This window comes from Athene cunicularia, assembly GCF_003259725.1.
Source record: "Athene cunicularia isolate RWA chromosome 4 unlocalized genomic scaffold, athCun1 chr4_part1, whole genome shotgun sequence".
Classification (NCBI taxonomy): Eukaryota; Metazoa; Chordata; class Aves; order Strigiformes; family Strigidae; genus Athene; species Athene cunicularia.
Genome location: NW_020799098.1, coordinates 35,078,474 through 35,094,827, shown reverse-complemented (window position 1 = coordinate 35,094,827; position 16,354 = coordinate 35,078,474). Strand labels below are relative to the sequence as shown.

At 41.1% G+C, this 16,354-nt stretch overlaps 1 protein-coding gene across 1 annotated transcript in view; it reads left to right on the top strand.

Moving 5' to 3' along the window:
• Positions 1-1,997: 1,997 nt before the first annotated feature.
• STOX2 (storkhead box 2) overlaps positions 1,998-16,354 on the top strand; it is a 78,958-nt gene continuing 64,601 nt past the window's right edge. Inside the window, exon 1 of the mRNA XM_026847012.1 lies at positions 1,998-2,248. Within this exon, the coding sequence (XP_026702813.1) occupies positions 2,083-2,248 (166 nt within the window). The 5' untranslated portion in view covers positions 1,998-2,082. The remainder of the gene's footprint in view (positions 2,249-16,354) is intronic.

The following is a 16,354-nucleotide window of genomic DNA, read 5'->3' as shown; positions in this document are numbered from 1 at the left end:
CCCATGGCAGGGGGGTTGGAGCTAGATGGTCTTTAAGGTCCCTTCCAACCCAAACCATTCTGTGATTCTATGATTTTTTCCTTAATCCTGGCAAGCTCCATCAGACCATGTCCAGACTTCTTTTTACAATTGGGCAAAACTTAACAACTGTGTAACAGGTAGGAAAATACATTTGTAAATTAAAGCAGAATTTCCCAGTGGTTTCAGCCAAAGAAAATTGGTCCTCCCTGTCCCTGTTGGAACTGTTGGATTAAACAGCATATTTTTATTTATTTCAAACTGTGCTTATAAGGGTACTGTACTATTGTTCACCAAGCAGGACAGCCATTTGTAGCTGTTAACTCTTATTTCCTTGACCTGCTCTAACATAGCCATATGAATCCAGATATTTATTTTATTTAAAAAAAAGTAATTTTAAATGTCTAAGAATCAGTTTATTTTTTTAAGCCCTCAAATTTTAGCTTTTAGTTCATATAAAGAAAATAATTTTATTTCAGTTTAGCCACTGAAACAAAAAATCAATTGCACTTGCAATTCTAGCTTTTTCCAAAGAAAACAGCCCAAACTTAAACTTGGTCTTTAATTATGTATTTGATTCATCCCAGTAACAACACTTGACTTCAAACAGTGCAAAAGCAGGAGGAAACTTGCTCTGAATTCCTCTCTTCAAAGAGAAGAACTCTTTCAGATACAATGTCAGAAAACTTTAAGCTGAAACTGAACAAGATAACTGTGAGAAGATTGAATACAAAGCCTTTTAGTTGACCACAGGAACAATGTCTCAGTACTGAGAGGAGGCCTCCAACATTGCTTTTAAACCAGTCTTTCCGCATTTGAGAAGGCAAAGTTGACCTTGCTAGATGGATTGCTTATTCCTGTGATTCCCTCGTCCTCCCCATTTTAATATAAAAATAACTTTTCATAGTTGTAGGAGCAAATTATTACTTGCTTAAACTTGTCACACAATGAAAAAGCATCCTGTCATCTATGCTATGAACTAGTCTGATTCCTATAATCAATAAGCAGAAGATACCATGTGTTAATCGTATGTACTGTATTACTCTCATGACAATTCCTGCAAGTGTACAAATGAAATAAATTAAAAGTACTTGAAAGATTTCTGTGCACTGTGACCAGTTCATTAGTGTACAGCAAATTGCTCAAAAAGAATTGGGATATGTTTGCTTTACCCAACAGTTGCGTAGCTATGCCCTGGGTTTTGGTTGGGTATTTGTTAGAATAGCTCTGAAACTAGACTCAAATATTTTTAGTTGGGAATAATTATTCAGAAAGACAGCATAAGGATCACTGTGGTCTTGTGTGTGTGTGTGTGTGTGTGTGTGTGTGTCCCTGCTTTGTTCTGTCTTTCTGCTACTTCTTGACCTAATTTTTCCTCCTCATTGCTTATTCCTGTTTATCTCTTGTCTCATGTCTTTTTTAATGGAACAGATTGATATCTAGGGCTGTGTCTAGGAGCAGGTTGAGTTTAGTTCAGCTGTAGGTTGAAGTTAGCTGGCCAGCTATATCCAACCAATTTTTGACATCTGGAAATGCATAGCCATCATTCACTCAACTTTCAGACAGTGGAATGAGAGTTTACACTCCTGGGTAGAGTTTAATTTGCTTTTATATCTGGTAAAACAAGTAGGTTTTTTAGGTTTGGCTTAGCTAGGTAGCGCTAACCAATCTATCTCAACCTTTGATGAGGAAAGTTGAACAATTCTAGAAGTTCTCCTTATGGTTTTTCTGGTCTGAGGGTGAAGACATGCTCTATTATAAGCTTTGTGTAGGTTGATGAGTAAATTGCTAGATGAGTAAGTTGCATGATGGAAAAAATGTTTTTATTAGTGGAGCTCTAGGCCATTTTTTTTGCTCATCTTTTTCCTGTTGCTACCAGTATACAAAGTATCAATGGAAACATGTCATGCTTGATGGCTTTTCAGGCAATTGGAAGGAGATGGGGCTTAATGAGAGAGGACCTCATAGAATTTGCGCTCGGCTGATGCCAGGCAGCGCGCACCCGGTGAGCCGCAAGGCCTGACCCATGCTGCGGCAGGAGGACTAGGCTCGGGCAGCCTCAGGATGAAGAAGACGCGGAGCACGACCTTGCGGCGGGCCTGGCCTAGCTCCGACTTCTCCGACCGGGCCTCAGACCGCATGAGGTCCCGCAGCGAGAAGGACTACCGGCTGCACAAACACTTCCCACCAGCTTTTATTTCCCAGGCATCACGGGGCTACATGACATCAGGTTTGTAATGTAATTTGTGTGTGCGAGAGGGTTTTATTAAGAGGGTTTTATTGCGAGGCTGGTGCGGGATGTGTGTCTGGCTGGGAATGCTGTGTTGGTGGGTACGGAGGGGAGCCTGCCACCGGGAGCCTAAGTTGTTATGAGTAATGAAAAAAAAAAAGCATACATCCACCATTTTGTACCTCTGCAGGATTCACAGCGGGGCCCTTGCAATATGGTGTTTAAAATCTGTTAGTCGAGTGAAATAAACGTACCAGGGAAACGGTCACCTCTCTCTGTGGTGGAAAGGCAGATAAAAATGACTGGGCGCGCAGAGCATGGAGCCCTTTGCTCCTTTTGTGCGTAAAAGCATGTGTTGGAGATTTACTGCTGCCCCACACATTCCCCTCTAAATGCAGTTAACTCTAGTTAACTCATTGGGCTTTTGTGGTTTTCCATTTTGGAAAGGAAAAGGAGCACCTGTGGTTGCAAGTGCTCTCGCCTTGTTACAGGCTCTCCGGGTTTCAGCTGCATGTTTCTGCAGAGGCAAAGCACGCTTTGGTGAAAATGACTGTAAACACATTTGCATTTGTTATTCGAGGTGTAGAAGGACACCAGACCTGTGTATGTGGGGGAACACACACGTGCACATATGTATATTTGTTTGTCGATTGCTTTCAAGGGAAGCTGTAGGGAAATAATGGACACTGCACCAACGTGTTTGTACATGGGAAAGAGAGCGCAAACAAAACAAAAAACAGCGCAGGGAAAGGCAGGCATCGAGGAGAGGCTTGGCCTCCGATGGAGTGCTGGTGCAGTTTTGGAAAGCCTCGGTATTGTTAATGGAAGCTGCTCCATCCTGAAATGAATCTTAATGGCCTTGGAATTCAGAGATTTCATAAACACCCGGAAAAAGACTTGGGAATATGCTGATGGGGAGGGGAAAATCCTGGAAACCTCCTTTGTTGTTCGGCTGCCTGCTTATTGTGATGATCGGAAATAACATTTCATTACTATGATGGCAAATTCCAGTTTATCATAAAGGCATGTTTTCTCTTTGAAGCTCAATTTAGGTTGAGTAGACAGATTCCTTTAAAGGAGAAAAAGAAGGAGAGGGAGAAAACGAAGGTATTTATTATGCATTACTGAAAACGTTTCCAGCCCCATGCCCTATTTCCCCCTTCATTTTTGCAGCAAAGATTGAGCCAAAGATTGTGGTTGTCAGTTACATGCTCACTTTCCTATCTCTGGCCCTAATAAACATACCTCTTTAGTCAGGTTTGGTTTCTGAAATTATTAAAAAAAATGTTACTGCTCATTCTTTAATGCCCAAGCACAAGGGAAATAATCTGCATTTATTGAAAAATCTGCCTGTGTAAGAACATTGTGCAATCTTGGCAATAGCGACTCTGATTTTTCCCTTTCCTGGGAAGCCACATATTGAGAGGAAATGACAAGGATAATTTATGCTTGAACAGCTGAAGAAGAGGAGAGTGGTGGTGGTGAAGGGGTTGTTTTGTTTCTTGCTGCTGCAGGACCTGAAAGCGGCTGGAAAGCCAAAGCTGTCCATACTGCGAAGATTTTTGTTGTTCTGCATGAACGTCCTGGTATTCCCACTGTAAGATATGCTGTGTCAGTTCTGTTGAAGTTCATACTTTAAGGCCTTTCTTTCAGTGTGGAAACCCATATTTAAAAGAGAAGGAGCTCACGTGAGCATTTACTGCCAAGCAGTGTGGTTTTTTGCTTGTTTTTAATTCTTCAGGGAAGCAGTCTGGCTCTGTAAAAGCTTTATCTTGGCACGATTGGTACAATCCAACCAGACGGTCAAACACCAGCAATCTGCAGAATCAGATGTGTCACCCTGCATTTTTTGGCAGATACCGGTGTCCTTGGTGGAGGTGGGGAGGGGGCATAGATCTGTAATCTGCTATAAATGTTTTAAAGTAATCTCCATACCCCCAGAATACTGTGTTTATGAATATCCAGCATGCTGATTTCATTTGCAACAACTGAAGGACAGATGTCATGTTTAGTTTGAGTAATTTGCTAAAGTTGTTGGAGGGAGAATATATTGAAAATTGAAATCAACAAACAACTTGGTTAATAGGCTTTTAGCTGGAAATGCAATTGTTCCCTCTTGATGAATAGCTTCCACATTCATTTATTTTTAAAGGATCCTTGTCCACTGCCTTTCCAAATATTAGTTTTGGGAGGAATGGCTACTGTATCTAAACACTTCTCACTATTTGAAGGAAACTCTCTTTCTTGCAGGAAGTCTATAGGAAGCCCTCTGGTGTAAAAGTTGTGGGGATCAGGAACACAAATGCATTCTTTGTCACCCAGTTGTAGGGGAGAAAGTGTCCTGAAACACATGGGCTTTTCAGAGGACTGCATTCTGTTTATCCAACCATTTAACCTCATCACTATTAGCATTGTTGTGGTTCTCTTTTAATTAAATGCTACATTGTTTGGGAGGGGGTGGAGAGTGGGAAAGAAACCTTGGAGTTTTGCCTCAATTACTCTGCTTGGGCAAATATGAAAAAGCAGACAGTCAAACATCCTTTAGTGAGATGCTAAAAAGCTTGCTAAGTTAATATTCAAGTATGCCTGACTGGGGCATGGAGAATCATATATATATTTCTTTCAGCACAGAAAAATACTGAGTAATGGTGTTGCAGTCAATGCTGTGGTGTTTTGGGTAAAATACAGTCTCTAAGCAGAACCGTGTTTATAATGGAAGTGCAAACCTCATGCTAGAGTAATGAAGCACACCCAGTATTAAGAGCCTTTTCAGTAAAACTGAGTAAGGACTAGTTTAATATTTGCTTGATTAGTAGCAGCATTGGTGTCTGGCAGTCACATTTTCAATACTTTGGGACCAACTGCCCATAATTATAGAAAACTGATGCAGATGCAATTCATCTGAAATTAAAGATTGTTTGATGAATGAAGATGGAATTAAGGAGGGAAAAAAGCAGGGAATTTAGAAAATCACACATTTTTACTGCTGAATAATCTCTTGATACATGCTATTAAATCGTTTGTACTCCAGGGTTTCTTTAGGCCTCCTAGCAACCACTAGGTTCAAAGGCCATGCAAGGAGTTCATTGTTCATGTGGAATATTAATTTCCCAGTGGAGGACTGACTTGGAGAAAAAACACTGAAAAAGAAAACTACAACAATGTAGAGCTTTGACCTTGCATGAAAAGACATGTTGAAAAGTTGGAATCCAATAAAATTCATACATGTTACTGAAAATGAGGAAATACACTTGAAGTTTTTGATAGATTGCTGCTTAATTGAAGGGAAAATAAAGAAATCGTATGAAACTGCCAAGCAGGATACAACTTAGGAGGGGGCCTCAAACAGTCACACGAAATAACGTATATAGATTTTGAAACGTTGGAAGCTTCTTGCTTTTTTTTCTTTTTTTCCCTCCTAAATAACAAAGGCAAATCCTGGATTTGCACAGGAACTGTACCCTGTGTTTGACCCAGCCATTAAATGTTACCAGAACTGAGTAGTGCTCTGGAAAGAAGTAACTTTTTCCACAGCCTTTCTTGAGCTACTTTTAATTGAAGATCTTGGTGTTGGAGGTAAAGTGTCAGTTTGAGATGGGGGTGGTGTAGGGTAACAGTCCAACACAGGCAGCACAAAGGTATGTCTTAAGAGCTTTCTACGCTGGTAAAATCTAATTCCAAAGCATTCCTATTTGAAGGTTACCTTCTGAAAAGTTTGCAGTTACTTTATTGCTCTTTTCTGTAAAATTTCCTTCGGAGGTTTCAGTGCTCCGAAGTCGAAGGGTAATCTAGTGTCGGTGTTGTTTGGTGTTAACTGGAGTTTGGTTACCAAGTTTAAGCAGAAGGGAAAGGAGAGAAGTATGAAACACTGCTATCCAACTGATGGTATCTGTGTGCAAATTAATATTTGTAGGAGGAAAAGATATCCTCATTCTCAGTTTCCAGAATGTTTGATGGAAGGTCTAGCACTGCCTCTTCGGCCTCATTGAACAGTAAGAAGGATCTTGGGAGTCATTTTGAACAAATTTGGGAATCCTATTTTTCTTTTTTTTTTTTTTTTAAGCTTGAACCTCTAACTCTAATAAAAATTAGTATTTGGAGATAACCATGCATGATCTGAAGAACTCAGTTTAACATAATTGAGAAATGACAAGATACATGCACAGCCCTGAAGCTCGTTCAGTTCTCCTGTCCCTTAATTCAGTTATCTAAAGAAATATGTTCTAGCTTGAAAGTAGCTGTATTGTAATTAATATTTAATGGAATAATCAGTATTGCATCACCTTCTTTTTCTCTTAGTGTGGTGTCAAGAAACACCTTCCAATTCATCTGCTTAACAGTAATGTGATTTATTTGCCTCTCTGAATTCAGGGTAGTTTTAGGCTGTCTTAGACCAGACCCATTAGTGGGACAGTAAAAACTGAGAGTGTGAAGGTGTCAGTGGCGAGCAGGTCTAGCTTTGCCTCCTGGCTCATGCTCTGTCGCTTTTACTTCAACCTGTGCTGACCTGGTGAACCCCAAATGGGTCACTCAGTTCAGTTTCTTCAGGGGCTATGCTTGCTTTATTGCTTGGGAAGTTGTTCCTGCGGTCACTGTGCCTTACAGTCCCCTTTGGCCTCTGGGGCACCCACTTACCTTGAGAGAGAAATAGTAGCTTTCACTGCATCCTGATTGGGGAAGAGGGTCTAAGTGTGCTCTGTCTGCACACCACAATCTTGGTCCAAGTCCATGGACCAGTCATTTTTGGCACAGTTTCTATCTCATTTTGGTTTTCCCTCTGGTTTCTTGCCTAAAATAATACAAAAGACAATCTTCTCTCTCTTCCTTCTGTTGAACCCTGTGGTTGCCTGTGCACTATTAACTCGCATACTGTGCTGTGCCCATGCCTGTGTGTTAGCCACTGTCTCCATGCCTGGTCCTTTCCCACCAGATACCAAGATACTTTCTGCATATCCGTAACTTCACTGTTAGACCAAGCTGTGGACAATGTCCTGTGTACTGCTTGTGCATTCAGCTGACCAAACTTCATTTGAGTACCTGCTGTTCTTCCTGGCTGCTGTACCTATGAGCAAGGGGATCCATAGTGGCGTTTTTGTTCATGGCATTAGTAAAATCAAAGAGGAGTGACTATAAGTAGGAAACAGAAGTCTCTGTGTGTGCCTATCTTACCTAGACCTGTTCATATTTCTATCTCAGTTCAAAGCACTCTTCCCTGCAGAGCTAAATTTCAGGCTGTTTTTCCTTCCCAGCCTCTGTTGCTGTTTGCATTCAAAGTCCCTGTGTCCTCTCTGCTGGTTTTCTTGGACCTTCAGCCAGATATGGGTGCAGGTCCAGTGCTCCAGGATCAGGTCATCAAAGGGTGTCCTCTCACTGGCGTTTGCGCAGAGGTTTCAGTCTGAGTCTGAATACTTTTCTAGGTGTGTTTTCCAGTAGTCTTATGATTGTTATATGTACACTAGACATCATGATAGCCTACTGAAGATAGAGGAAGCTCCTCTTTCTAGAAAAGACAAGGTTTCAGAACAAAGACAGTACTGATTCATCACAAATAGCTCCCAGTCTTTCACAGGTGTAGAAGTTATACTCTGTCTTTGTTGGCAACATTGATAAACACAAAAGGTGTTGAATATCTTGCCATTTTGGAATTGAATAGCAGTCATGTCTTTGCAAAATGCATTACTTGTTGAAGGAGGCTGAAATGTGAGGATTTTGCAGATCACCTTGGTTTAGCCCAGTGACCTGCTCAGTTGTGAGCAACAATAGGCCTTCATTTGTATGCAGGAGAGTTCATCCCAGAGTAAACTACCATCTTTGTAATGTTCTTTGCACAGTCTAAAGAGGTATAAGCACAATTGGGTATGAAGACTAAAAAGGTGATATTTTGCTAAGCACATTGTAGAAGTCAAAATTGGGGATTTCTTTTCAGTGTTCTGGGGAGCTTCTTTAGCATGACTGCTTCATAACCCATGGCAGGTTATAGAATATCTCTGTGAACAGCATTAAAACTGAATGAATATCCTGCTGCCTTACTCTGGGCCATGAGTCAAGTAAAGCAGTGCTGAAAAAAATTTTCATATACAATTACTCTTGACTGTACTGCTTCTACCTGGTTGGAAGAGGCCAGGCAGTATTAAAGCCATGATCAAAAGTTGTCAGCTAATTTAGAACTTGTGTAAGAATTGCTAAATAATACAATATTGATTGTGTGGGGTTTTTTCTTCAAAAGCATGATACATTACATAATTTTAAATGATAAATCTACCGTTAAGCTATCAAAACTGGGTATTTGATGTGTTTGGTGGAGTAGATGTAAATCTGGGCCTAGAAATATGGGTTGCCCTTTTTAAGAAGTGTCTAATGAATACTTTATGCAATTCTGCCTAACCATTGGGGTTAATTATCACCAGAAAAAGGAAAAGGAGTAGTGACTGTTGAAACTGAGACCTGAATGCCTGAACTTAACCAGAACACTTTCAGTTATAGGTTTTGCGTTTTTTTTCTAGGTAGATTAAATATGAGGACAGGAAGCAGAAACGAGGGTTAAAAGCTTCTATAGAAATCTCTGTGTGCTTCTGTACTTGTCTTTGCAATAATTTTTGGTATCAAGGCCAGTGGCAACCAGAGTAGTCCTAGGGAAAGTGCTTGAATATGGAAGCTGCAAAACTCTCCCAAACCAGCATTTGTTGCTCCCAAGTGATTGCCTGTAGCTATGAGGAGGGTTTGAAAGTTGTTTATAGCTGCTGATTTGCTTTTTTCAGCACATTTATCGAGTTGGCTGTTCTGCTCATGCTGTTTTGTATTTCACTCTTGGATGACATATAGGTGCTGGAATTATCTTGCTCAAATAGACTGGGGAGGGGGGGGGAAGATAAAGGAAGACCTGGCTTTACAGGAAGCATATTTGGGCGTGCAGCATGATGGAGTGGGTAGAGCAGTCTAGTTTAAACAGAGCCCTGGGCTCTGTTGGCAGCTTTTAATCAGTCTGCAAAAGGTAACTGAAACAAGAAAACTTGATTTTCAACAGGCTTCAATTCACTATAAAAAGGATAGCAAGTTTTCCTTTTCCTTCCTCCAAAGAGAGGTTAAAATCACTGGGTTTGAAAGTCAGAAGATGAAGGAGGTGTTCCCAGTTATGGCCATCTTTGTTTTCCTGGGCACTTTTAACTGTTTCTGCAGTTCCCTACACTTAGATTTTAGTCTGTTCAGTAGAAGAACTGTCTCCTTTATTTTGTACTAATGTTGCCCATCACAAAAAAGGTCCCATCTCAACCCAGGCTTTGAATTGATAACGGTGGGTAAGAATGAACATCCCAGACCAGGTGTATTCATTGTGAACAGAGCCGTCCCCATTCTGCAAGTGAAATCCGGCATTCAGATCAACTTTTGCACACAACAGTATTCATAAGAATTTTCCATCTTGCCTTCCTGCAAGCTGAAAAAGAAAGCCTGTTTATAATATCAGCAGTAAATGATGTGGAATGATTGTTATTGAGTACTGTTATCACTTCTACCATGTCAACCAACTCCTCACAACCCAAAGATAGTTCTGTTTTTTATCAAATTGTAGATTATGTGATTCCTATAATTTTTAAAGTATAGGAGTGGTTCTTGTTGCTTCAGTGGGAAATGCTATCTGTATGAGAGAGCTACAAATGCAGAATTTATTAGAAATTTCAAGTTGTGGTGTTGAAAAAACATTTTGATGGTTTTATTGGATCTGATAGGGTGTGGAAGCAGAACACAAAAGGGAAAGAATGAACACTTTATTTGAGGAATTGCTTTTAATTTGTGGACTTTTATGTGGACCTGATTCTTGAGAGCAGGGATGGCCTGGGTATTGCACATGGATTTCAGGTATTGTGAAAAAGAATGAATGAGAAGTTGATTGTATTTATACTAGGTCTTGTTATTCAATGAAAGTAGCAAGAAGAAAGACAGCAGAGGCATCTTGCAAGTCTTTCATTTTGTATCTGTCTTGTAAAGTTACTCCGAACTTTTGTTTCTCTGTGATCCATTAGAGGTATTGGTAGCTAGGGGGTACATGGCAGGCTTTAGCTTTCAGATGAAACAATTAAGCAGTAACTGCTTCTGTTCAGCAGGTTATCTTTACCAAAGTTGTCCAGATAACCTAGATAAATTGTAGCCCTCTTTCTTATGCCTTATTGACCTGGGCTTCTATTTTGAAAAGTATGTCTAACATTAGAGTAGAACAGACTCCTGGAAGCTAATTGTCATCTTCCCAAATGTGATGGAGAATGCAGCTGTAGTTTGGCTGGGATGCTGGGACTGAAGCAATACCAGAATATCGTCTTGAATTTGGGTGCTCTCCTCAATGTGGTATGCATGTCCATGAGGCATTTCACACACACGTTCTTGACGTGCTGACAGCGAGTAGAAATTTACATTTAGTGATATCAAAACACCTTTTCCAGCTACTGTTTTCTTTCCAAGTTGTATTGTTTAAAGAAAAAAAACTAATGGCCTTTAAATAAAAAAAAATGAATGGCCCTTTGTAGTGAAGCTGACCTCAACAATTTGAGACCCAAAGAGTATAATAGACAATTCAGAAATACTTACTTAATGTGGCCTGGAAAAGGCAAACTTCAGTATGAAAGCTGAGTTCATCATAACACAGGAAACTGTGCTGGGAGAACCTAGATTATATAAACTAGTTTTCTTGCCCATTTGTGTTTTTTTAATTTCCTTCATGATTTCCTATGAATTTCCTGTTGATGACCTGTGACCTAGTTTCAGAAGATGAACTTCTAACCATATGTGATAAGGATTTAAATGCTATAAATTGGACCGTTTATCTTATAAGTTGGTAAGATGATGTATTAAATTTCATTGTGGTACTTAACTAACTTTGCCTCTTAAATTTTCACAGCGTTTTAGAGCAAAGTACTACTCTTTGTTTTCATAGGGTGTTCTAAATTCTGCTCTCCTGAGGATTTACATTCTTGGATCATACACTGACCTTGTTTTACTACTCATAAGCCTTAAACTAAGTGTTTTTTTAAACAGGGTGAAATGGAGATATTCTTTACAAGTTTTTCTTAAGATTTGTGTGCTTTAGGTGTAAATGCTGCATGCTGCATGGTGAATAGAGGGAACAAAAACTCCAGAGAGAAAGGTTTATTGGCTTTAACATTAAGTGTGAAACAGCTGCAACCCCCATGTGTAAAGTGGGAGTGTCTGCAGCACATCTTTTTTGGGAGATGGAGGGCAGATTCCACTGGCCACGGAAAGTTCACCCAAGGTCCAATTGGTTTCTCAGCCTCTGGTGCTAAAGGGCAGATTTACTGATGCAGAGATGGGATCGTGGGTGGGAGCAACATGGCTCACTGCTGTTTTTTCACACACTCATTCCCTCCCTTTGTACTAGTCCAGTCCAAAATCATGAATAAAACAAATCCATCTTTGGGGGAATATTCAGGGGTTTGTAATATGTTACTAGGTCTTTAGTCTCTGCTTTCACTGTGAACGCATGTACTTACTTTCTTGCTCTTTAGATACAAATGTTTTACAGTTGTACATGTTACATTATTTTGTGATGGAAACATTGAAAAATCTTAGGGAAATTATGAGGAGTGGTGTCTATGTATACACTTAGTCAATAAGATCATTGTATGGAAGTGCTGTGAGACCAGAGCTTAGTGAAAAGCATTTGGGCTTCTGTATGGGACAAATATTCTTCCATAGGCATTGAATTTCAGGAGTGAAATCTTGAAATCGTATTTGTGTGGCCTGTCTGCATAAGAATAGAACTGGTTGGAATATTTTCACAGAATACAGGAGCAAAGAACAGTTTTCTGCATTTTTTTCCAGCCTGCTCTAATTAAGTCTCAGTTTCTGAACAACTTTTTAGGATTCCTCTGGAAAGAAGTATAGTCATCTCTAAATGAAACATTTTTCCTTTGAGTCAATCTTGGGTTCAGTCTGTGTAATTATTTTAATTGTAGAAATATTATCCAGTAACCGTGAGTGTAAAATTAAGGCATCTTTTGGAAACCTCATTTTAAAACCCACATTCTTAACTACCTCTTTGTACAAGAGGGCGAAGTAGTTATGTGAAGTATTGTTTATTTTAAAGCTACATGTGATAACTTTTCATCAGATATGTGGTCTGCTATATTCCCTGTGCAGCACAGTAAATAATAGTTTATGTAAGTTTATTAAATTTTATGTGTAACAAACCCATGCTCTGCGCATGTGTGCGAAAGTTTAAACATGAGAATGCACACGAAGTCCCCAAGGGTCCGATTCTGTTCTTTAGTGGGAAAAGTGCACACATTTTTGGTTGACTGTTCAGGTAGGAAACCTTAACTCCCAGCAGTGCTGCTTCCCTGAACGATGCACATAGCCATCTTTCTTCACATAAGTCTTTGCCTACATCGGGGAATTGGAAAGGCTGAGGAGGGCACAGCTGTAACTGCTGAGTAATGCTCCCTTTTAATTGAAGTCTGCCTTTGAATAAGGACTACAGATTGGACAGGTAGAGAAACTGGGGCAGGCTTTCCAGAAACAAGGGTGGGTGTGATGGCAGCGAACAGAGAGAGGAGTCGTGGGCAGAGTTGCTGTTCTGCCAGAGCAGGCTTGTGTTCTTGCATCCTGGCCACGAGAAGTACACTTCCCCAACTCACTCTTAGATTTCAATTTAAGTAATTTAGCTCACTGGATTTAAATTGGGACCATCGCTTCTTCACTTGTGTGTGTCTGAGCTTATTTCAAAAGCTAATGATTAATGCAACTTTTTTCTGCCTACCAGATAGATGATAGTCTCATTCAGTTTTCATCCCAGTGCTGATTGTTCCAAACAGAGCCATAGGCACGCAGCAGTACAGTGCACTCAGCTTTTCATGGTTTTCTCTTTTTATCCTAGCAGTTCCCTTTTTCACACCTTCAAGAAGTGTACTACAGCAAAATGAAGTATTTCACTGTAACTTGCATTTAGAGTTAAGTCATGAAAAGGTAAGTTAAAAAAGTTGAGGGGAAGAAAGCTTTATCTGCCTATGTCATCATAATTCATTCCCTAGTTAATGGGGCATTTGAATAGGACAGTGTGTTCCAAGCAATGAGAAAGCATACAAAATGATGCTGATGAATTTTACTCATGGGTTGGTGTCAAACCAAGCTCTGTTAATGACAGGTGTGGCAAAATTGTCTGGCAGCACATCTGCCCTTGGGAACTGTAATGTTATCTCTAGTAGCAAATTGGCTTCAAACCCAACTTTTCAGACCAGAGCATTTGATCTGTGTTTTATACACCTAAGTGGATGTGTGTATGTGATTACTATGCATAACACTGGGAGGGCTATTTTGTTACGAGGGACCAGCAAAGAGAAAAAAAATCTAAAAACTGCTCTGGTATACATTGCTATGCAATGACAGTTTTTGATGACAGTTTTCCAGCAAGAGTTGGTAGGAGTGTGGAAAATGTTCCTTTTTATTACCACAAATGGGAACCCAAGAGTGGCCATGCCAGTTGAGACCCAAATCTCTCTTGCCTATTCTGCTGTGTCCACTGTGACCACAAACAGGTGCCCAGGGAAGTGGAAGAAGAGAGGCAGTGCCTGTGGTGCTTCCCCACTTCCAGCTGGTTTGGGCAGTGTGGTTTGCTTAGCAATCCTCAAAAGGTTTCTTTTGCAGATATACTCTGTGGTACCTGTGGGAATATTAAGGGAGTGACAACTGCTCACCTTGTATATGAGGAGCTGCCCTGTGGCAGCCCTGAGTTGTCTGCATTATCAATATTAAACTGGCATCGAGTCTTATCCTGTCCTGTACTGCAGCATTCATGCTAATGACGAATATACGCACATGTGAAGAAGGTTTTGAGGCTCTTGGTATTTTTGATTGTGGAAGATCAGCTGTTAGGTCGAGAGGCAACATCAATCCCCTCTCTCCAAATACAATACATGCAAATTCCAGATTCCTATAACTGGGATATTAATAGTATTCACATCATCACACGTTTTCTTCTGAAGTCAGGAAAGAAACATTTGTTAATTATTTCTGTAATTCTGCTTATTCCTTCTTTCACTTAGTTTTATTCCCATAGTCCCTCCCTTTCCTTCCCCTCTGAATTCTGGGCATCATGAGCTCTCTCATCTTAAAGTGACATGTGCCTAGATGAAAGGCTTACATTAAGCAGGAGTTTCTTGTTATATCAACTCTTGACATTCCAAAAATGTCAACTCCGATTCACATTGCAAACAGGATCTGGTGCCAAGATACTAGTTGTTTCTAAGTCTTTTGATTATTAATAAGGCAGAACTGCCGTTTCAGGACAGAGTTGTCCTGAGAAAATACTGCAGAAGTGGATCCTAACGTTTCATGTCTCCAAGGTATCTCCTTTCCTTATTTTGGAGATGTTGGCTGGCTCACAAGATTAATATTGGTTGAGAGGTAATTGTTCAGCTAGTAGCTAAAGGCCATAACTTTCCAGCATGGTTTCTGAGCTTCTGACACCTTGGGTGTTTCAGTGAAAGTACTGTTTTTGTCAGGAGCCAAACATTCAACTTAGACTCATAGAATGGTTTGAGTTGGAAGGGACTTTAAAGACCCTCTAGCTCCAACCCCCCTGCCATGGTCAGAGACACCTTCCACTAGATCAGGTTGTGCAAAGCGCCATACAACCTGGCCTTGAACACTGCCAGGGAGGGGGCAGCCACAGTTGTTCTGGGCAACCTGTTCCGGTGCCTCACCACCCGCAGAGTAGAGAATTTTTTCCTTTAATCTAAATTTATCTTCGTTAAGTTTAAAACCATTACTCCTTGTCCTACCACTACACTCTCTGATAAAGAGTCCCTCCCATCTTTCCTGTAGCCCCCTTTAAGTACTAGAAGGCTGCTATAAGGTCTCCCCAGAGCCTTCTCTTCTCCAGGCTGAACAACCCAAACTCTCTCAGCCTGTCCTCACAGGGGAGGTGTTCCAGCCCCCTGATCGTCCTCATGGCCCTTCTCTGGACCCGCTCAAGCAGGTCCATGTCCTTCTTATGTTGGGGGTCCCAGAGCTGGACCCCACCACTCCAAGTGGGGTTCTCACAAGAGCAGAGTAGAGGGGACAATCACCTCCCTGATGCAGCCCAGGATATGGTTGGCTTTCTGGGCTGCAGACACATATTGCCAGGTCATGTTGAACTTCTCGTAAACCATCAACCCCAAGTCCTTCTCCTCAGGGTTGCTCTCAATCCACTCATTGCCCAGTCTGTATTTGTGCTTGGGATTGCCTTGACCCATGTGCAGGATCTTGCACTTGGCCTTGTTGAACTTCAGGAGGTTTGCACGGTCCCACCTCTCAAGCCTGTCCAGGCCCTTCAGGATGACATCCCTTCCTCCAGCGTGTCAACCTCACCACACAGCTTGGTGTCGTTGTCAAACTTGCTGAGGGTGCACTCAATCCCACTGTCCATGTCACCAACAAAGATGTTAATCAGCAGTGGTCCCAGTAACAACCCCCAGGGAATGTCACTTGACATCGAGCCATTCACTGCAGCTCTTTGAGTGTGACCGTCTAGCCAGTTCCTTATCCATTGAGTGGTCCATCTGTCAGATCCATGTCTCTCCAATTTAGAGACAAGGATGTCATATGGGACAGTGTCAAATGCTTTGCACAAATCTAGGTAGATAACATCAGTTGCTCTTCCCTTATCCATCAGTGTTGTAACACTGTCATGGAAGGGCACCAGATTTCTCAGGCACGACTTGCCCTCAGTGAAGCCATGTTTGTTGCTGCCAGTAACCTCCTTGTTTTCCATGTGTCTGAGCATAGTTTGCAGGAGGATCTGCTCCATGATCTTGCTAGGCACAGAGGTGAAACTGTCTGCCCTGTAGTTCCAGGGTCTTCCTTTTTTCCCTTTTTAAAAATGGGGTTATGTTTCTCCTTTTACAGTCAGTGGGAACTTCATCATATTGCCACGACTTCTCAAATAATAGCTCAGCCACTTCATCCACCAGTTCCCTCAGGACCCATGGATGCATCTCATCAGGTTCCATGGACTTGTGCACCTTCAGGTTCCTTAGATGGTCTTGAACCTGATCTTCTCCTACAGTGGGCAATTCTTCATTCTGCCAGACCCCACCTTTTCCTTCCATGACTTGGGCA